Source organism: Branchiostoma lanceolatum, chromosome 4 (genome assembly GCF_035083965.1).
Source record: "Branchiostoma lanceolatum isolate klBraLanc5 chromosome 4, klBraLanc5.hap2, whole genome shotgun sequence".
Lineage (NCBI taxonomy): Eukaryota > Metazoa > Chordata > Leptocardii > Amphioxiformes > Branchiostomatidae > Branchiostoma > Branchiostoma lanceolatum.
Window position 1 is genome coordinate 22,915,425 of NC_089725.1, and position 21,331 is coordinate 22,936,755.

The window sequence follows — 21,331 nt, forward strand, 5'->3', positions numbered from 1 at the left end:
CGGCAGTTAGCCTCTCTACACCCATGTCATGATACTTCAAATTTGAATGTACGATCATGACGTCACGTAGCAGGTATCTCAATTGTGTGTCGTGAACGTTCCACGCAAAGCGCTTTAAGATCCATTTTAAGGCTCCTTGTTCCACGCTTTCCGAAGGGGCATTGGAGCTTTGGATGCTACAAAGCGAGACTACATACCAAATATACAGTGAGGAAAACCATGCAAAAAGTCAATCTAACAAGGTTAGTAATGTGTCTTTTATAAGGGACGGGTACACTGACCGATCGAAACTAGGATGTTTTGTGAAAATAAATGAGGGGAAAATTTTTATAGGCGATCATATCAACTTTGATATCAAGATGATGCGGTAAACACTTCGATATGCATTAATCTTCTGGCCACTACGCCATTTCCTGGCCCTGAGGCCCCCAGATTCCCTGGGGTTGACTAATGATGTGTTAATGTGTCGAGCAAATTATCGCAAGTCTTACTGTAAACTGTGTATGTTGGATCTGTGACAAATCAGCACTATTCCAGTTTAGTGTTATGTGGACGTGTGGCAAGAATTTGTATATGCGAAAGTATGGTGCCTATCAAGCCATGATAAACTCTATAAGGAAACTGTGCTCCCTCCCCGAGGACAACATCTAAGGCGCCAAGCAGGCTCCACGTTCCGTTCCGAGCATGTCACACGATATGTTATCTTGATAAGTTTTTGTGCTGTGCGGGTCACCAATTTTGCCGCAATTTCATATTTCACTCACCCGACGTTAAATTTCTCGGGAAGAAAACCGACTTCGTCGTAATTTTACAATGAGAGATGTATGTAAAACGATGACACAAATTCACTAAATAGAGTCAGCACTTTTTCCTTATTCACGTAATGATGCCAAACTTCATGTACGGACGACATCCATACAAATTCATTCCGCTGGCCGCTGCCAGGCCCTGCACAGCTGTTCTACAGACCCGGCCCGTCCGTAGATCGCCTATCGGCACCTCCCATACCATATCCCCGAGGAAACCAGCGTGGTACATGTAAAACCGGCTTTTCAGCAGCCAAAAACAAACACGCAAATCCGACACATGTCATTCCGTAATTGTATTGGCACAACAAAACGACAGATAGGCTATGGCTTCTTTATGTGTGATTTGGTTCTACTCAAGGAGGTTGTAGTCTACTGTAATGTTGGAGTGTGGCGATTTATGACCATTTATCGTCTCTGGTTTTATCACAATGCAAGGAATGCCGTGAAATTTAAATTATGCATCGTTTGACGACGGTGGGTCTAATTGGGCCTGGGAGCGAGGCTATCCTACCCGCTTGCTTTCTGCAATGGCCTGGGAATGAGTTTGCGAGCTTGTCGTTTTACGAAATGTATCTGCTATAAATTAGTGACTGTGGAATGTGGAACATAAAACTGAGAGGATGAGGCTTACAACTTGGCAAGAGAACAAAACTGCCTCCTCCTCGTCTATTCTTAGAGCCAGGCAAGTAAAAGAATAACCGAAACATGGGAGAGAGACTGACCCAATTATTAAAGTATACATTATCTGTTGTCTGTAAACATGGCCCGAGAGCGAGACTATCCTCCCCCGCTGTGGCCGGCTCATCAATTATCGCATTGGGTGCTTGTGTATGTTTTCTTTGACACGGGCGAAAATGAATTGTTTGTAAGTCCAAGTGGGGGCGCTGTCGATACACAAACACCTGGAAGTGAAGACGGATGTACGAGAATTTCGTGTGGTCAAGCTCACACTGGGTAAACACTGACCCACTAAGGGAGGTTTGATGTGACCAAGGAAGCTAAGAACTGTGATGTAACATGCGTTCAGTCTCCATACACATTAATTTGTTCTCCGTCCGTGCAAGTTTTCGCCTTTTTCGTAGCTACACATCAGAATCATATCTTTTATTGGTGTTCTCATGTGTCTATGGTCTGGTGAAAACCTGCAAAACTGGCACGCCTAGGACCAGTATAGCTGTTTAGTATTTGGGTACAATTCGTGCCGTGATTGCCGCTATTGACCCATTTCGGGACAACCCAGGGTAGAACGCCTCGTCGCGAACTTTCAGAACAAATCGCGTGATGTGCCTCTTCATGCGCTGGACAAGTTGGACTCGGAGTTTTTTCTAGACCGTTTCCCTCCCATCTGGATCCAACTAATGTTCCAGACACTGCGGTACCTCGTCAGGCCGCCTGCCACGAACCGTAGCCAAGTTTGAAGGAAAAATTAGGGACTGACGCGCCGAGTGAATTATATAGAGATCAAACGAAAAGGAACCAAGAAAGTCAGATTCGGGTCAGACGGATTTCCTTCGCAGAACTTAGGAAATGTTGATAGATGTTGGTGATCCATCCGAATGTTTACGCCGCACGTTGTCACTGCGGCCTTCCGTTTCTGTCGTGGCGGAAGCCGGGTCTGCATTTCATAATAATTGGACCAGCCTGGCCTCTGGTCGGGCCGGAGACCGCAGAAAGCAGAGTTATGCAAAGACTGTGACACTGGTGTACCAAATACCGCCAACAGAGCAGCAAGCACGGCGCAAACAAGATGTAATTATTCCCCGGCTGATTTTACATCACAGAGAAATGAAATTAGAACATACGCGCTAAAGGCAAGTAAATGGCTCCATATGGAGTATGATAAAGAAGTTTGACAAGCCAGAAGACTCAGCAATTTGCAAGTGAGAATTACTTCCATGAATAGCTTGCATCCATCTTCTCCATACAACTAGACAATGTTGAAAGAAACTTACCGCAATTCTCTTCATCACTAGCATCTGGGCAGTCTGGTGTTTGATCGCACTGCAGGATGGACTCGATGCAAGACCCGTCACTACACTCAAACTGCGACGGTCCGCAAGGGCTCTGTGCCACCGCCGTCCCGGCCACAAGGGCCAGGACCACAAACCACAAGGACTGTATTCTTTGTATCCTCATGGCTCACCTGTACACACCTGGCCACACTTGTCAAGTTTTTCCTGGCTGTGGAACAAAAAGATCCAAACTGACCGGCTAGCTGGTGAGCTGAACTCCGTGCCAAGTCTGAACGCTGACTGCCGCGGTCTGGACGCCCTTCGTGCCAACTGTGTCAAGTGATGCTGACGTATCAGGCTGCCGTAGAGCACCACGGGTAAGAACATGCTAATCACCTCGAAGGAGCAGAAGTTTGCACGGAAGAACAGCGTGTTGTGAACTCCCTCCACCTCCAAGAAAAACAAACTATGGAACTTTCGGCAATGGTAGAAGCCTTATTACCCCGGGTAAAGAGACAACGAGAAGCCATTTTGTTTTGTTTATCCTATCGTAACTGGGGAACTTGCCTCCCGTACATAGATTTTTCTTCACATTGTCGGCCTTTGTTTCTTGGCTTCTGAGTTTTGTTCGCCTTCCAAGTCATATTTTAGAAAATATGAAAGCTTAATGAAGAATGGGTGTGGGTAACTCTCTGTAATAACAGGAATTACTACAACTAAAAAATTGCAACAAAAAAGAAGAAGAAATAAATTTTATGATATGATAGAAATGTGACGATTTCAGTTCCCAAAAAAAATGAAAAATACGATGATCATATGGATCACAGAGTAAAAGGTTTCTGTTTGACTGAACTGTCATGTCATGTTATGTTATCAGCGGTCGTCTCAGACGACACTCTCCTTCGGTTGGTCCGTTTGGCCAAGGTCACTAGGATCAAACTGATGGCCAGTTTAATCTCCGCGGAGATTTCCGACTTCCACAGTTGTGATCAGATCGACCGTTTCTAATGGTTGTAGCTGCACGCAGTCTGTTTCCTCCTCTGCCGGTGCGGGACGGGAAACAGGAGACTCGGTCCAAAGTTCCCAGGTTCAAGGCACGCCATCGCATCTGGAACCCGTCCAGCCACCAGTTTTACACGCTCGATCAGCTGCGACAAAACAGCACGGCTTTGAACTTATTAGAAATCGTTGGATTACAGCAAGACAACTTTGAAGTAGCGTTGAATTTGCTCGTTCGCGTGCAAAGCGACCAGAGAAATGATTAGAGTCAAATTTTTCTAAAAAGTTATTTTCTTCTTGCAATGTCAGTTGTCCCGCTGGGTCCTAAAACCCCGACCTATTACATTCATGACATTAGCCAGAGTGGACCAACGGTGCTCAATCTGACCTGAAGGTAACCCTGTTTTACATCTTCTCATACGACATTTCAATGTCATTGGCCAACGCAAGAAGCGTACCGCTGCCCTTTTTTTTTCAAATTAAATTTGAGATTAAATTTGTGATGATGCTAACCACGTGGACATTGACTCCTTGACATAGTGCATATTAGTATGCTAGGTGAGTAGTAGCCTGACGAATCGCGCTCCTAGTGGCCAGCCGGTCCTGTAACCGCCATCCTCTGCCGAGAGCTTGTGTAAATACAGGCTAAGGTGAGTAGCAGTGGCCGGTAGCCTGCCTATGGAGTCGGCTGTGGTACTCTGGCGTGGTGAAGGCTGCTGAGAAGTACGGCGGACTAGTTGTTTTTTGTTGTATCAGGCCATAATGATACCGTTTTACGGATTGTATATAAACCTTACTTCCAGTTCTACGTCAACAGGAAGTAGACTAGGTCTGAGGTCTAATTCTATGTCGATATTGCTTACAACTTAAGCACCTTTGCCTGATATGCTTTACAAATGTATACATATATAGGGCCTTATGAAGTAATGAAACTTTGAAGTGGTATATACGCTTGTCGACGCTCTCTTTGTTATATTGAATGGCGTCGAATTAAGATACATTGTGAAAATTGGGCCGTGACTAGTCAATTCCATGTCACCGAGAGGGTTTTCAGATGATATTGCTAATAAGTTTGAACAATTTTAGAGCAAAGACTATTTCAGTCAAAATAATTCCAGACTGTTCAAACAATTAGAAATGAAGGTTTGAACATGTCTGAACTCATCTTTATATTTTGGAAATATTTTGAAAGTATTTGCATAAATATCTCTTTATTTAGAACAATTTTTAAACATCTGTGTGATTGTTTCACTGTTGGAACATGTTCCAACATTTTGCATCATTCTCAAAATGGTAGATATGGGTTATTGCCCCCATAAATGTAGGTGCTAATCACGCTCTATTGTCTGCCTCTGTATATTTTTAGATTTCACGTCTGGACACTGGCAACTCTTTTGTCTTGAGGTGTCTATGCATGGCACCTAGGCTTAATCCCCTATACTTTGAAGGGATGTGTGAATTGGCCTGTTCCCAGCCCACTGACCCAGTTATATCATATTTGTAGAATGTTGGAACATGTTCAAACAAATGATCAATCTATGTTGCAACAGTTTAGAAACTAATACAAATAATGTGTTCAATGTTGGCCTGTTGGAACACAGCAGAAAATATTTAGAACATCAAATAGATGTTGGAAATTGTTCTTAACAGTTACTTATCTCACATAGATTGTTACAAAGGTTTTGTAAATGTTAGAACAAAAGGCAACAAACACCCTCTCGGTAATGTGGAATTGACTCTACTGTCATATGATTATAGGATTTTAGCCAATGGTAGTGAGCGTGGCAGATCGATCCAAACGTCCCCTCCAACACATCTGGGAGTCCTGACGTTAGATTACAACACCTCATACATATACATGGTCAGTTCAGGTTTCAATGCACTACTCATGTTCCAGTTGCAAAGCCTGTCTTTTTACACATGTAAGCATGTGGTGAATGAAATACTCCTGTTCAGCGTCGCTCACGGTTATTCAGAAACGCAGCAATTGAGAAGCAGCAATTTAGATAAAGGATGTTAAAAGTGAACATAACGAGGTGAATGATACAACTGCAAGGACTGGATGTCATCTGAACGTCTCTCCAATCTTCATTCAAAATCATACTAAAATTCCAAATGTAGATTCACAAGGTTCTTCCCTGCTATACTGTTGTATGGACGCAAAGGTGTTCATTCATTGAGTCAGACAGAAAGATTTTGCGGCGTTTGGCTACCGACAACGGGCAAGCGCCTTTTCAGCTATACAATAGCCAAAAGCTATCCCGGCATGCAAAGTACGTTACATAAGTTGGAGACCTCAGGATCATTCTCAGAGTCTGGACATCGTTTGTACGGATAGAATACACCATGACTCAGTGTGTTTTATCTGCAGTGAAGGAAATAAGATACAGATGTCAGATGCGCGAACAAGACAACACGCTTCTGCACTCTGGACAATGCATTCCTGCAGATTAACTTTCGGAGAACACCATAGGAAACGATCAACATCTTGTCTGATCAAGGACGAACTTCAGCCATAAGTTGGACTACTCCTCTGTACTTTTCATCACAAAAATGGTCACATTTTCCTTCCCTTCGTTGTAGAAAAAATGTTTTCTGTACGATAACTTGCGGAGTCGCCTTTCTACATACATGTAGTTGCCAGAATGTTCACATTGTATGTAATGCCTTACATATCACACACGCAGTACGTTGAGTGTGCTTGGGTTTATATCTCGTAAACCTATTTGGACCTAACTGTACAATAGACTCGTAGTGTTTTTCTCTGGTCTGGTATGTTCCTCCGACCACTGACCAGGCGGTCCTGTACCTGTTATCCTAGGACAAAGACGGAACTATTGCATGGTGGTTTACCGGTCTCAGAACACGCTGTACTATTGGTGATAATTCTGTATAATTACTACAATTACTGTGCAATTAAACGGGGGTAATTGTATTCGATTGTTCTACAGTCTACAGTATTTGTGATAACCTTCCCTGGGAAACTTTAGACCCACTGAAGTCTGTCAGCTCGGCGGCCTCTGCCAGTGCGGACCTACTATCGACAAGATGGTGTGAAGAAGGTTACTTTACACGAAGTGCACATGTTCTACTCTTGTTCGGTAACACAACATGCAACAGCAGCTCCACATCTCTACCAAAGACCAAAACGACAGTGCTACACAGCTTCCCCAACTCAATTCTTGCCGGTCCGAGGCATGATTCCAAACGCTCCGATACCAAAGACCAAAACGACAGTGCTACACAGCTTCCCCAACTCAATTCTTGCCGGTCCGAGGCATGATTCCAAACGCTCCGAGGCATAATTCCAACCGCTCCGAGGCATGATTCCAACCGGTCCGCGGTACAATTTTCTTTACGCACCGCGACCTGATTCTAACCGGTCCTCGGCAGAATTTTCTACCCTACGCGCGCGCTGCCCTGCGTTCCTCGACAGCGGCACAGTCCCCTGTCCCCCACGCTAATACAGTGGACGGTCCCAGATGGGTCAAGGGTCACGCGTGTCGAATGTGAACTGCGAAAATATAAACTTTCGTCGCCGTGTGTCATAGGCATATTTGCTGTTGTTGCAACAACCGTGACAGCAATAAAACCGGCTTGGCTCTGTTTAAATTATGATATTAAAGTTCAAGAGACCTCAAACCTGACACTGTCAGTGCTACGGACTATAGTATATATATCATATGAGTTGGCGGTGTACTTGACGGGATCGGTACGCATCCTTCTCTTCCTCAGCTAGCTCTCCTTTTATATAACGTTATACTATAGCTTGCATTTTGTTTCTGTGTTATTTCAGATTCTGAACCTGAAATAAACGGACCTGTCTCGCAGGACAACTTCCTACGGTGGCAAAAGTTCAAGTTGGCCACGGTTTTTTTTAGTCCTTTCAGCATATCGCATGGTCGAGTTATTTGATGAAAGTTCATACATGGACAACACAGACTACTAGTAACAGATAGCATTTCTATAACATTCGATTTCATTCATGGCTGGGGCTATAACAGGATTTTTCCGTGACTGAACAAGAATATCTTTTGTATTATCGACCGTATGTTTCTGTCAATGAATTTTATGGCCAATATCTAATGTGCATATTACACAACATTGTTTTGTGGTGAACGTGTGTGTGTGTGCTGGTAGCAATGTTGAGTCCACGACAGGCAGATTTCTAGAGGGGTCAACGCCCACTATATCATCCTTTCAGTCGATCTACTGACACGGGAGGGGCAAAAAGGAATATCTAACGCCAATTGTCCGTCGATTGTAGTTGATATTGTAGTTGATATTGACAATCAGGGCTTCCTTTTAGTTTGTACGCACGTATTTTTAGAGACGGTGATAGTCAGAACGAAGCACTGAAAAACACGACCTGACTGGCGTGACCCTTGACCCATCAGGGACCGTCCACTGTATTAGCGTGGGGGACAGGGGACTGTGCCGCTGTCGAGGAACGCAGGTCAGCGCGTAGGGCAGAAAATTCTGCCGAGGACCGGTTAGAATCAGGTCGCGGTGCGTAAAGAAAATTGTACCGCGGACCGGTTGGAATCATGCCTCGGAGCGGTTGGAAATGCCTCGGACCGGTTGGAATCATACCTCGGAGCGGTTGGAATTATGCCTCGGAGCGTTTGGAATCATGCCTCGGACCGGCAAGAATTGAGTTGGGGAAGCTGTGTAGCACTGTCGTTTTGGTCTTTGGTAGTACTACAATATCAACTACAATCGACGGACAATTGGCGTTAGATATTCCTTTTTGCCCCTCCCGTGTCAGTAGATCGACTGAAAGGATGATATAGTGGGCGTTGACCCCTCTAGAAATCTGCCTGTCGTGGACTCAACATTGCTACCAGCACACACACACACGTTCACCACAAAACAATGTTGTGTAATATGCACATTAGATATTGGCCATAAAATTCATTGACAGAAACATACGGTCGATAATACAAAAGATATTCTTGTTCAGTCACGGAAAAATCCTGTTATAGCCCCAGCCATGAATGAAATCGAATGTTATAGAAATGCTATCTGTTACTAGTAGTCTGTGTTGTCCATGTATGAACTTTCATCAAATAACTCGACCATGCGATATGCTGAAAGGACTAAAAAAAACCGTGGCCAACTTGAACTTTTGCCACCGTAGGAAGTTGTCCTGCGAGACAGGTCCGTTTATTTCAGGTTCAGAATCTGAAATAACACAGAAACAAAATGCAAGCTATAGTATAACGTTATATAAAAGGAGAGCTAGCTGAGGAAGAGAAGGATGCGTACCGATCCCGTCAAGTACACCGCCAACTCATATGATATATATACTATAGTCCGTAGCACTGACAGTGTCAGGTTTGAGGTCTCTTGAACTTTAATATCATAATTTAAACAGAGCCAAGCCGGTTTTATTGCTGTCACGGTTGTTGCAACAACAGCAAATATGCCTATGACACACGGCGACGAAAGTTTATATTTTCGCAGTTCACATTCGACACGCGTGACCCTTGACCCATCTGGGACCGTCCACTGTATTAGCGTGGGGGACAGGGGACTGTGCCGCTGTCGAGGAACGCAGGGCAGCGCGCGCGTAGGGTAGAAAATTCTGCCGAGGACCGGTTAGAATCAGGTCGCGGTGCGTAAAGAAAATTGTACCGCGGACCGGTTGGAATCATGCCTCGGAGCGGTTGGAATTATGCCTCGGAGCGTTTGGAATCATGCCTCGGACCGGCAAGAATTGAGTTGGGGAAGCTGTGTAGCACTGTCGTTTTGGTCTTTGGTACATCTCATGTAGTCTTACACGGATTACATGATATCAGCGCAAGCCCTGTCCTCATGGGGACGTGGCATGCCGAGCATTCCAGTGCCGGTGAGGAAAGAAAGATGCCGTCCTGATAGTAAAGGCCGCATCTAGTACGGATCTTGGCTGGAGGGCCATGGGCTCTCATTAGAGCTGTACAGCTGTTGGAAGCATGTTGTGGCCGAGGGGTGGGGAGGGGCACCTGCCGATGGAACTGACCCGGGACGCACTTACACATGACAGGCCGCCGGCGCAGGGCCTTCCCTGCATGTCTTCCCTCTCTGTACGAGCCGCACGGGAAACAATTGTCCCGGAGGATATAAAGTCGTCCGACCACAGATTTCGGGGGGACTAGGAGTGTGATTAGCAGGGCGTGCCTCTACATTTGCTGCTTGAAGCCATTCACATCTCCAAAATGTCAATCCGAACATTCATGAATTCAAGGAATCTTCACATATCCCAGGAAGACTCTTTGATGCTCTTTGCCTTTCTGCCACGTAAAAGTTCAACCATTTCATATTACGATAAAACAGGACAACTGTGACATATGGTTAAACGCAGGCGTCCTTCTTTTCGTCATTTTTAAAAGAAATCAGGCAGCTGTTATCCAAATGCCATTTACGAAAATGGCGTGGTTTTCTTGCAGGTTGTGTTGGGTATGACCCTAGCGGAATAGGGGAATGGGCATGGGTTTAAGTAGCGCAGTTGCTGCACGGATGCCCCGCGAGCCGATGCCATCTTCGTAGGTTTCTATCCCACAAATCACAAAGCAGTTTACTTTATAAGAAAAAAAACCCGGCGATATACCATAATAAATGTGAATCTGAAACTTCCAGTCAAAATGGCAGATGAAAACATGGATTATACGGCTATGGCATTGGATTCATACAGCTGTCTCCTGTATATCTAGGCATGCCTAGTAAGAGGTGCACAACTTGTACAGCGGTAGAAACAGATGTCAGGCTTTCACGGACATTCCACAATGACATCATCCATGTACAGACTGTTAGGTCCAGGAGTAGACTATGACGCCTACCTATGGGTGGCGACGGGTGACCCATCTCCCACCTAGCCTCCGCCAGGCCTTCCTACGGGGTAAGGGATAGTAACATTCTGCAAAAAAAGGGGAAAATTGACCAGCAAAGTTAGTCCACGGTAAGGTTAACATTTTCTGCGCCCGCAAATGAAACCCTATGGTGGCCAAACTTCCCTGACAAATATTCTCCCTATACTATAGCCGGCGTAGATAGAGACTAAAACCCCTGTGTATGAAGAGTCGACACTGACCACAACGACGCTGGGTGATTTAGGCTAAAGCGCTCTCAATATGTTGCAAATGTCAATCATATAGGAATTGACCTGGAATTCCAATCTAGATATGGAAGATAGAAATATTCAGCTAGAGATGAGATGTTGGGTATTTACGATGATTACTTGCTGACTTCAGACGTTTATCTAGCAGCGGTACCATGCGATCCCGCTAGGACTGCAGCAAATACGTTGATCACCGACAGCGAACAAGCGTGCCTCACTACATGCACTATCAACCTTTGTTAACATATATATATAACGTTATATGTATAAAGTGGATCGTTATAGTATATAAAACACACCCCCCAGCTTGTCATGATTGAAACTCACATGACCAGGCACATGCGTCACTTCAGGAAGAATTTTCAAGGAGGATTTTTGAGAACGCTGCCGTCTGTACCGTTTACAACAGTTGACCTCACGACTGTAGATCTATATATCTTGATAAATTTCACTTAATGCACTTTTATCTTTTCATATTAGGACAGCCATCAATATGCAATGAATGAATGAGAAACAAGTCACCCTAGAAACCATGTTGTTTCATCACTTCTTATCAAGAGAAGTATCTGCAACCTTACTCTACATACATCCCACAATGCACCATGTGGTAACGTCAACGTAACGCGACTCTGGTATATTAAACTGAAACTGTAGCTGGCGCCTTTAACAAGTGACAATGCACACCGGGATTTAGTATCACCCCCGAAAAAATGGAGGATTCAGATGCAACCAAGGGGGAACATTCCAGATCAAATGTCTGCCTGACGTTGGAAACGCTCTTTCGAGTCGAGTGAACCTTGTCAAGTCTTCTCGATGTCGTCAGGGAGGGGACGGGACCAGACTGTACGAGTAAGTGTTAAAACAGCACGTTTCTAGCTGTAGTGGCAACGCCAGGTTGGGGCCTAAAGTTTCTTTCTGTGTTTAACAATACGTCAAAACGTACATTGTTCTCATTCATCTGTGTAAATACAATTGTTTAGGTAACGAGTCAAACCAGGTTTTGGTGACCGGACTTGGTCAACTGTGTCGGTTCGTTTAGGAAATTTCAGTGCCAAACAGAATCATGAACGGTAAGAATGACCTTGACTTTCCTGTCATCTGTCCTAAGGAAGGACGCGACGGAACCATCTTGACCTGAAGTGAACCCCTTCTCATTCTACGCCGCGCACATGCCATTGGGTCAGAAAAGAGCAGCATTGTTACCGCGGCGACAGAGGAATAAGGGTAGGCATGTTCAACACATCCGAGACACTAGGAAATGTGAGCTGAAGTCTTAATGGATATTTTGACAGGTTGTTCCTCAATAGACTCTCTTTTCTAGCTAACCCACAGGGAATATACAGTAATGTGATGGCTAACGCTGCTTTGGATCTGAATGTGAAGTTATTTCAAACAGCCATGACATAGTAGCTACTACATAGTAGCGAAATCGTTGTCAACATTTCCTCTCAACATTCTTCATTTCTAAAAGACATTTCCTGACCAGTGGAAATGCGGGACCTGTCTCAATAACAGTTTTATTACTAGTGTCGCATAAGATATTGGTCCAACGGGACTCTTTTATTGTTTTGACATTACTGTTCGGTTGTCAGACGAGTTGACGTCATCAAGACAAACACCATTCATGCTGCAATGAAAACACCAGTCTACTGTGATCGCATGGTTCTTATTCGAAGATCGCTTTACAGCTGACCACAACCAATGTCTGGTGTCATTTGGACAAAATGACCCATTTTATTAGAGCAAATGACATTTTTATTTCAGATGTTTTCCCGTGCTAAAACATGTAACGATATCCAGACCAGTTGAAATGTCACGACAGCGTTCTTATTTATGCGCGACCACGTCCTGCCTTATATATCTCTGTAGATATCGTTCCCAGAATGCTGTCACCAGTCATTGATAATTCTGAACACGGGGCCCTGTCTAAATTTAACTTGGGGTGACCAAAGACCATGGCTGCCGTGCAGAGGGGGATTACTGCTCTCTTTTATCTCGCATTTATATAGTATTGAGTCTTGGCCTGTGGTCAGCATTAGAGTTAGAAGTGGGAAAAAGATTAAAATCAGTCGAGAATCAGTTTCGGTGTTTTCGCTTACATTGTTCTGCACCACAGTTTGACAATTGCCCGGACATTACTATAGAATATAACACTAAACAGGGTAGGCATCAGCGACGCAAATGGAGCTCTTTTCATAGATTTTTAAAAAACTTTCGTTACAATTCAGTTAGCATTTTCCAACCGCAGGATCGTTATCAAAATTATAGATTTTGCTTTGCCTCTCATCTTTTGAAAAGGTCCTGATTCTTATCCAGCAACCCACTGTTGACCTTTCGCCACCTGCAGTTGACATTAGGAACACTCCACGACATTTCCAAGATTATAAATCTGAAGCACAGTAGGGGAACAGGTGAGGCAAGGTAAGTGCGAGGATCTCTTTTGGGTTCATTTTTAACGCATATCATATTTGCTATGTACAGTTGTGGGTTGGTAAGTGGAGAGTTAATGTACGAAGTCCATTTGTGCGCCCAACGTGCTCCTGTCGTTATAGCAGAGCGGTGCTGGTGGCTGTAAGACCCGGACATTCGCACCCCAGCTGTGTAGTGAGGACCCAGCGCTTCACCCCCGACCCGCAGCCACCTTACATGTACATCTGAAAGCCCCTGGTAGCGCCGGAGATCATGTTTATTACAGTAAGGTACGGAGGTAAGCAGGCAGGTTCTTGGCATGCAGATGTTTTCATATTTCTAGGACTAAGACTGACAGTATGTACTGGGAATAACTACTGGCACTTAAAGCAGACTTTAGTTTGACAAAATTCACTGCGTGCCAGGCAACGCCATAAGTATATTTGTGAGGCCGTGCTAAAGGAATTGAGAACGTGGTTGCAGTAGGGTGTAATATTTCAGTGCAAACATTGTAATACATGTATACAGGAGCAGGCGCCACTCTGGCAACGGTATAGTGTCCGCTAAATAACATGAAAATATATAAGTTGATAGCTTTACGACTTAACAAGTACCTGGCCTTTCAAGTTGTCCTTCTCCTGTTTTGTAGAAAACAAGTCGGAGATCTTCAACCCCAAATGTCGAGTTCTGCTCCTGCTCAAAGCTATTAGGGACAAGTGTGGCTGTGAGCATGGTGGTGAGTTATTTTATTTGTTACCCGTCTGTTTTTGCAAAAAGATAAACAAACAAACAACACGGCCTGATGAAAAACTTTGAATGAAAGTTTCTAAAGGTTTTTACTTGCATTATTCCATTCTTTTGTTTCACCTAGAACAAGTTGCGTTTTTTTCGCAATGTGTGTAATTTCCAATTAACTTTCATCGATGAGGTGTACAAAAAGATTTACCTTGCCTTTTGTTCTTTTTATGTTTTTATCCTCCATTCTTTCTTCCTCTCTTCTGTTTCTTTCTTTGTGTTCCTGCTTTCCCTTTGTTCGTTTTTCTACCCTTTTCCTCTTTCTTTACATGTCTTTCCTCCTTTCCCTCCCCACAGACACGATAGATCTTGCCGATGAGACGGGAGAAGTGATGGAGCTGGCCAGCCATCCCGGGGACTACGCCTCCAACTACCTGCCCGAACGCGCCACTTTCATCCTCATCAAAGTAGAAAGTACGTAACATTCAGATCTGTCTGTCATCGTTGAGACGGTGGTCATATCGCACAGTATTTGTCATATATCCTTAAAAGTTTGTTTTTGTACCAAATTATGGTGGGAATTAGGATATATATGGCCTTAAAGAGTGAAACAAGTTCCTTGTAAGTCATTGCCCTACCTCATATTCTAGAGGGTATCCTAGTTTTTATATGCTCCGTTTCCCCTTGTATATTTCCTCCAGAAGAGTGTGAAGGGGGTGAGGAGGATGTCCGGTACCTGCCGCTGTTCAAGGGCCCCGGCTTGAGCAAGACCTTTCATGGTGGGTCACGTGCTGAGAGATATCTGTCAAAATAGGTCTCTAATCGTGTTGTATTCCCACGGCTCAAGGTAGTCCGACGCAAGGACGTTTGTCTGTATTAAGTCATTCAATCTTGCGATTATCCTTCTTATTTTCGAGCAAAAGTTTTTTTAAAGACTCTGATATACTAACCTTCGTTTTAAGAAAAATTACAAGTTATTTGTTAGATATTATTAGCTTAAGAGTCGTGAGTTTCGTCCAATGTTTGCAATGGTTTGTTCCGCACTTTTCTTACGATCGCTGATGCAGATACATTTTGTGCTAAATTTACATTGTGTGTGATAGCTACATATGCCTGGTGGGGCTATTAAGCGGTTCAGCAAATTAGATGTAACGGTCTTCTGTGCTTCTCCATCCATCACACAGCACGGTTGAACAGACGCAGAAGGATTTCCGACCTGGTTGACATGGTAAGTGAACGTCGGACTAGCCACAGCAGTCGCCTCCTCTCCAGGACTTCCAGCAGACGGCTGTCCGTACCCGTCATCAAGTCTACACCCAAGTCACCGAACAAGGGCGCCACCGGGCGGGCGGGAGCCGTATCTACAGGTGGCCTGAAACGAGATTTGGTAACAGGGCTCAAGAAAAGTTCGTAGCTTGGAGGCAAACGGCCGAATCTGTCTTTCATGTCTAGATGCACTCTCATTCTGTGGTCTAATCCGTGCCTCAGCTTGAAAAGCAGTCTTGACGTCAACAGCTTAATGAATGCATTGCAGAATTGCAGTAAGCGTTAACATGTGCAGTATAGTACAATTGTTTTTAAGCATTATTGTTAGCAAATTATCTATCATCCATGTTGACCCAAGAAGTCTCATAGAGACTAACAGACCGCAATACCTGACATATTTGTAACCTGAAAACGTTGCTCTTTTTGAAGCGTAACCAAAACTGGCCTGCTTGTTTCTTTTTATGTGCGAAAAGAAATTGACTTTTAACCACAACAACGCCCGTGGTGGGTCCTCAACTATAACGTGTTGTATTCTAATCAGAAATAGACTACTAGTATTCCTATATAAAGAATATTTTTGATGTATGTGCATATGTCTTCATAGAAATAAACATGAAATGAAAGCGTCAACCGATTAAAGTCAACCATATCGCCTGTGTTATGAATGGATAGAAGTCACGGATCTAAGTTCAAGAACTCAAGGGAGGACAGTTATGTAGTTGTCCTACCATTGCAGAAATGATCCGCACATATGGTATGGTGTGTTGTAACCTTATATAACGTGACTACTTCACCCACTACTCCGTATCTCATTGGACCCGCGGCACGTTGGCGACCTTGCTGCAACCCAGCGACTTGATAGAGCGCTCCAGCGAATTTCATCGATAAAAAAACACAATCTTTTTCGCGCTTTGTGCGATTTGTTGTTTAACACAAGAGTCAACATAAATCCAATTTTGTTTGCCGTGAGGTCGCCAACGTGCCGCATTATACCCGCTTAAGCAGCCGCTACATGCTGGTTTATTATGCCGTGCCTTGAAGAACAAGATGCAATTAACACAAGGACACTTGGCAGCTGTGAAGTATACACCAATCCTCACTCGCACTAAAGATCGGGTACTTGCTGTAGCAGCAGTGACGTGCTTACTCGTAAATAGTCAGTTATGTATATCGTTCCGTACGCCTTAACCTTTATCCGAAATATATTCCCTAGATCATGGATCGGTAGTTCTGCCGACATTTTCACCAGGCAACAAGTGAGAAACCTCTTTCTGACGAATAAAGGGATACGTGTGAAAGAAGTTATACCGTCAGTACAAACTAGAGCAATGCAGTCCGAACTAACTTGGCGCCCAAACAGATGGCGTGCGTAAAGTGGGAGGGGGTTTGGGCTACAAATTCTGTTCATGGGAAGATTTTCGTACCTCAAGCCTTTTCATCACTTGTTGTTTGCAATGTTTATTTGATAATTCTTTGGTGTCTTTACCGGCTGATCATAAAACAATTCGAGGACAAATGAGAAACAAAACAAAATCACTTGTGCCGATCCGATGAAAAGAACACATTCGCCTTTACTGTCAACCTATACCTGGATGCCATATTCCTACCGGCCGGCAGAGGATATAAGGTTCCACCTGTTAATTCACCTGTTCATTGTCCCAGGTGAGTTCCCCCTCCCCCTCGCCCTGTCGTCATCGTACATCCGGGACATTAGCAGCTCTTGCACATGCGTACAGTAAAAGTTGGCGCCATTTTGTTCTCCCAGCTACTGGTGAGAAACGTTTCCTACGGGTGAGAAGAATGTAGTCATATTTTCCGCACTATAGAACCCATAATTCCGTGACAGACAGCGCTGATGACACAGAGGAGAGGTTAGAGACTCATTGTTTTAGGGAAGCTGGAATGGTGAGTAGACTTAGGAGGATATTGACCGACAAACGCATGCTGTCCGAATCGCTATGAGCCTATGCCGCGCCGTGCCAGAAGGCATTTGGCGACCTTTCCGCCAAACATATCGGTGACTTCATAAGCCGTCAGACCGAAAGTGGTAGTGTGTTTCGGTTCCTTAAACCCAGAATAGAAATTACAGAATCGCGTCGCTGTCCGGACGGTCCGGTATATTACGTGTGTGACGTGCGATGACGTAGTGCCTTCTCCCAGCGTGGATTACGCCTCCTCATGAATGTTGCGAAATGTTTACATGGGGAGGAAAAGGCCGCACCAGCCCAGTCAGCACACTGGGTCACGTCTGAACGCTACCTTCTACAGTCCAACCCCAATACCGGCTCCCAAGAAACAAACAAGTACCCTTGGTCCACTGCTAACATTCAAGTGTGACTCGTAATTTTACCCGATATAAATTATCTGAATATAACAGTCTTTTACTACCCCTGTCATACGTTATACATTTAATATGTATAGCATGAGTGGTCCAGCATGAGTCCAACAGCAAGCACATCTTGAATTTTGTGCTAACTAGCCAATGAAGTATGTTCATATTATGATCATGGTACAGTATTTATTATATTGAGTTTGAAATGTATGATGTTTTGGGACAAACGTTTTCAAACTTTTTATTGCAACTGCAAGGATCAACTGATCTGACTGTTATATTAGTATACCTTGCTTTAGAAGACATTATGTTGTAAAGGTTCAACAAGTACCCAGCTTGGGAAGTCATTGAGAGACATAGTCCAGTAACAATGTAATGGTTTTTGTGTTGTGTGTGTTTTCAGTCGTTATTTGCTGGGTCATCCTACGTTGTTACATCACTGTCTTTGTGTGTAATGCATATGTTGTTACTCTGACTCACCAGGTCTATAAATTGTCCTGTTTCCACAGGTGAACTGGCACGAGGATGGGGGCATTTCTGGACAAGCCAAAGACAGAGAAAGTGAACGAGCACGGTTCTGGGAACGGCCTGAGGTTTGGTTTGAGTTGCATGCAGGGATGGCGAGTGGAGATGGAAGACTCCCACACGTCAGTGCTGGGCCTGCCGCACGGTCTCAAGGACTGGTCCTTCTTTGCCGTGTATGATGGCCACGCGGGCGCAAACGTCTCTATGTATTGTTCAGAGAACCTTCTGGACTCTATCACTAACAACAAAGATTTCAAAGGCACTGACCAGCCTGCAGGGCAGATTACCCCTTCAGTCGAAAATGTGTCGGAAGGAATTCGAACAGGGTTCCTCTTGCTGGACGAGAAGCTTAGGACGTTGCCAGAACTAGAGAACGGGGTCGACAAGAGCGGCTCCACAGCAGTGTGTTGCATTATCTCACCCACACACATATTCTTTGCCAATTGCGGCGATTCAAGAGGTGTGTTATCCAGGAATGGGAAGTGTGAGTTCTTCACCAAAGATCACAAGCCATTCCACCCTACAGAGAGAGAGCGCATTCAGAATGCCGGCGGTAGTGTTATGATCCAGAGAGTCAACGGTTCGCTAGCTGTTTCCCGTGCACTAGGTGATTTTGAGTACAAGTGTGTAGATGGGCTAGGTGCATGTGAGCAGCTGGTCTCCCCAGAGCCAGAGATCACGGTACAAGAGAGGACCGATAAAGATGAGTTTGTTGTCCTGGCATGCGATGGGATCTGGGATGTGATGAGCAATGATGAAGTGTGCGATTTCGTGCGGTCCCGTATGCAGTTGACTGACAACCTGGAGAGCATCGCGAATCAAGTGGTGGACACCTGCCTGTACAAGGTGAGTTCAGCTGGAAAGCATGTTGATTCTACTGTACATGTACATTCAGATACAGGGTTGTACTAAATCTAAATCTTGAGACCTGATTCTGTACTTGAACCTGAAAGAGACTGTAATGTAGCTCATATAAAACATACAAGGTTGTAATCATGGTCAAATCTTAAAGGATGTTTTTATATTGTATTGTACCACAATTTTATGCATAAAAGTTAGCACTGTATTCAAGCTTTCTAAAAGAAAAAGGGCAACAAGCTTTCTAAAAGAAAAAGGGCAACAAGCTTTCTAAAAGAAAAAGGGCAACTAGTCCATCCCTACAAAGTGGATGCTAGTACTAGTAGGTAGTGAGGAGGGGAGAGAAAGAAGGGATGCCATCATAGAATCATGCATGTATGTATTTATGTATATGGTGGTGACTGTATATGGAAATGAAACTGGGATGGCGACAGAAGGGAGCTTTTGCTGTGTAAGAAATTCAATAACAGTGAAACTTGTGATAAAAGGCTATGGAATTACAATACTCAAGGTACATTTATGTCATTACCTGGATACAAGGTGTACAGGTAATGTAGGTTTGAATTGAGGGGTTTCCCCTTTTACTGAGCCTGGAGTTGGATTTGCCATGAAGTTAGGTAGGTTTGCAGTTTCCAGAGGCCATGGGAATCTGCTACATGTTCAGTATGTTTCATAAAATGTTCAAAGGAAAAAATTATGTTTGTTTCGATTTTCATTACATACAATTTGACTTTAAAATTTGCTACACTGGTCAATTTATTAATATTGTTATATGATGATTGTTGGGGGAAGGGGTTTAGCATACATGCATTATCATTATGTTTCTTTCTCAATTTTCATTTTCCTTTTGAAAGTTGGAGAACAAAGAAATAGTGTAGATTGTGGTCCCCGTGTAGAGGTCAGGGCTGTGCAGGCTGGCAGGTGTTTATGACCAGTTGTGCATATGTAATGTAGGTAATTAATACCAGGGGAACAGTGAGTCATGGCTCATGGTGTGGCATTGTTGTCCGACCGCTGTAGCAACATGAAAGAACAAGGACGAATTATAATTTCTGCAGTGCTGATCACATAAACACATAAATGGTGACTCTTCAAGAAGATTGATAAGATTGACTTGTGCTAAAACTGTCCGGTGTAGAATTGCTGACTCATTGTAAACAGAACGGTTTTGTTGAATTGAAGCCTGGATACAATGGTGTTTAATCTTTGTCAGCAATTTGCATAACTGACAATGCCAATGGTGCATAATAGCAAGTAGATGATAACAGACAGTTGGTTTGCTTTTGTTTTTGTGTAAAGTTGCTATGAATGCTATATATTACAGCTGTTTTATGATCATAAACAGATATCACAAATGGCATGCACAGTCTGTTCAAAGTCAATAATGTGTAAAACCTTATGTAGTTCAAGGAGTAGTTGGATAGACATATTTGGTTCATTTGTACTCAAACATATATATATCTACATTTGCAAGTAGCATGATGTCTGGCAAATGTGTGTGTCGTAGACCATGGCAATGAATAAAAGGAAAGTGAATGTTGTAACTCGGCACAAGTTGGCAGTCATTCCCCAAGATGATGGTTCAGACTCAGAGTGGAGCTTACCCCAGCATTGTAGAGCTGTGACATCATGTGTTCCTATCAGCTAAAACAACTACAGCTGCCTCTCCATTTATAGCTAACCCATATTGATACTGTCAAGAGCTTTGGCTTATTTTCAAGGCAGGGTTGCTTCAGCAGTAGACTTGTACCAAGGAAAAAAATTGTGTAAATGGACAACAGACATGTCAAGACCTAGATACTGAATTTTATTTCAGAACAATTATCTTTCACAAACAATGTCTGCCAGATCATGAGGGGTGTGGTTCATGCATGAGAAAATTCTGTCTGTGAATAATGTGTGTGGGAATATTTACAGCTTTTTGTCATGACATGGCCATGTCTACATGGAAGTTTTTTGTTTATGTACCAACATTGTGTACTTTCTGTTCTACCAATGTACTAGTATCTGAGAAAGGAATTGTCAGGATAATATTAGTCCTTATCATGTGAAGTCTAGCACCATATTTATGTATGAGTAAACAGCTAGCTGTATTGGCGAAACTATCCAGGTAAGATAGAGAGCGAATAATGTTACCTGGTTGTGGAACCCTTGTCATGCTCTGATTGGGTCCCAACAAGCCTCTGTAACAGACTGCTTCCGGTCTGGCTAACCACAGACCACCAGAATGTTTTGATTACCAGGACAAAGATATACTGTATATACTACATGTTTGGCCAAACCAATTCGATTTCCAGGTATGCAGTTTGTACCAGGTCATTTCAGGTGGTAGATTTATACAAACCTGTGA

At 43.7% G+C, this 21,331-nt stretch overlaps 3 protein-coding genes and 1 long non-coding RNA gene across 10 annotated transcripts in view; 2 read left to right on the plus strand and 2 right to left on the minus strand.

The window, feature by feature from the left end:
• The window catches only part of LOC136433420 (uncharacterized), a 68,381-nt gene extending 65,261 nt beyond the window's left edge, over positions 1-3,120 (minus strand). The window contains exon 1 of the mRNA XM_066425616.1: positions 2,762-3,120. Coding sequence (XP_066281713.1) covers positions 2,762-2,945 — 184 coding nt within the window. The 5' untranslated portion in view covers positions 2,946-3,120. The remainder of the gene's footprint in view (positions 1-2,761) is intronic.
• On the plus strand, positions 1-15,896 carry LOC136433427 (uncharacterized protein CXorf65 homolog). Of its 4 annotated transcripts, none has more exons than XM_066425632.1 (9): positions 1-242; positions 11,337-11,705; positions 11,965-13,018; positions 13,204-13,277; positions 13,409-13,563; positions 13,915-14,001; positions 14,358-14,474; positions 14,702-14,779; positions 15,185-15,896. In XM_066425632.1, the coding sequence occupies exons 5-9, from the start codon at positions 13,539-13,541 to the stop codon at positions 15,412-15,414; spliced, it is 537 nt and encodes a 178-aa protein (XP_066281729.1). In that variant the 5' UTR covers positions 1-242; positions 11,337-11,705; positions 11,965-13,018; positions 13,204-13,277; positions 13,409-13,538; the 3' UTR covers positions 15,415-15,896. The 4 variants fall into 4 exon arrangements, with proteins under 4 accessions (XP_066281729.1, XP_066281727.1, XP_066281728.1 ...); XM_066425630.1 differs by having other exon boundaries at positions 11,965-12,080; XM_066425631.1 differs by having other exon boundaries at positions 11,965-12,080; positions 13,412-13,563.
• On the minus strand, positions 13,756-17,019 carry LOC136433431 (uncharacterized). Its single transcript, XR_010755632.1, has 2 exons — positions 16,913-17,019; positions 13,756-15,372 (listed from the first exon to the last, which is right to left on the minus strand). It is a non-coding gene; the product is annotated as an uncharacterized lncRNA (long non-coding RNA).
• LOC136433424 (protein phosphatase 1A-like) overlaps positions 17,018-21,331 on the plus strand; it is an 18,697-nt gene continuing 14,383 nt past the window's right edge. For 2 of the 4 annotated variants that reach the window (XM_066425626.1, XM_066425627.1), the window contains exons 1-2: positions 17,019-17,171; positions 18,108-18,969. In XM_066425626.1, the coding sequence (XP_066281723.1) occupies positions 18,124-18,969 (846 nt within the window). In that variant the 5' untranslated portion in view covers positions 17,019-17,171; positions 18,108-18,123. Of the gene's footprint in view, positions 17,172-18,107; positions 18,970-21,331 lie in introns of all 4 variants that reach the window. The other 2 variants (XM_066425624.1, XM_066425625.1) reach the window with 2 other exon arrangements.

What these genes read in the sequence shown, in the direction of transcription:
- LOC136433427 (XM_066425632.1), top strand. Translation starts at nt 13,539, where the DNA reads ATGTTTATTACAGTAAGGTACGGAG. An exon ending in TATTACAGTAAGGTACGGAG is followed by an intron (nt 13,564 to 13,914) that starts GTAAGCAGGCAG and finishes CCTGTTTTGTAG; the next exon opens with AAAACAAGTCGGAGATCTTC. An exon ending in CATCCTCATCAAAGTAGAAA is followed by an intron (nt 14,475 to 14,701) that starts GTACGTAACATT and finishes TATTTCCTCCAG; the next exon opens with AAGAGTGTGAAGGGGGTGAG.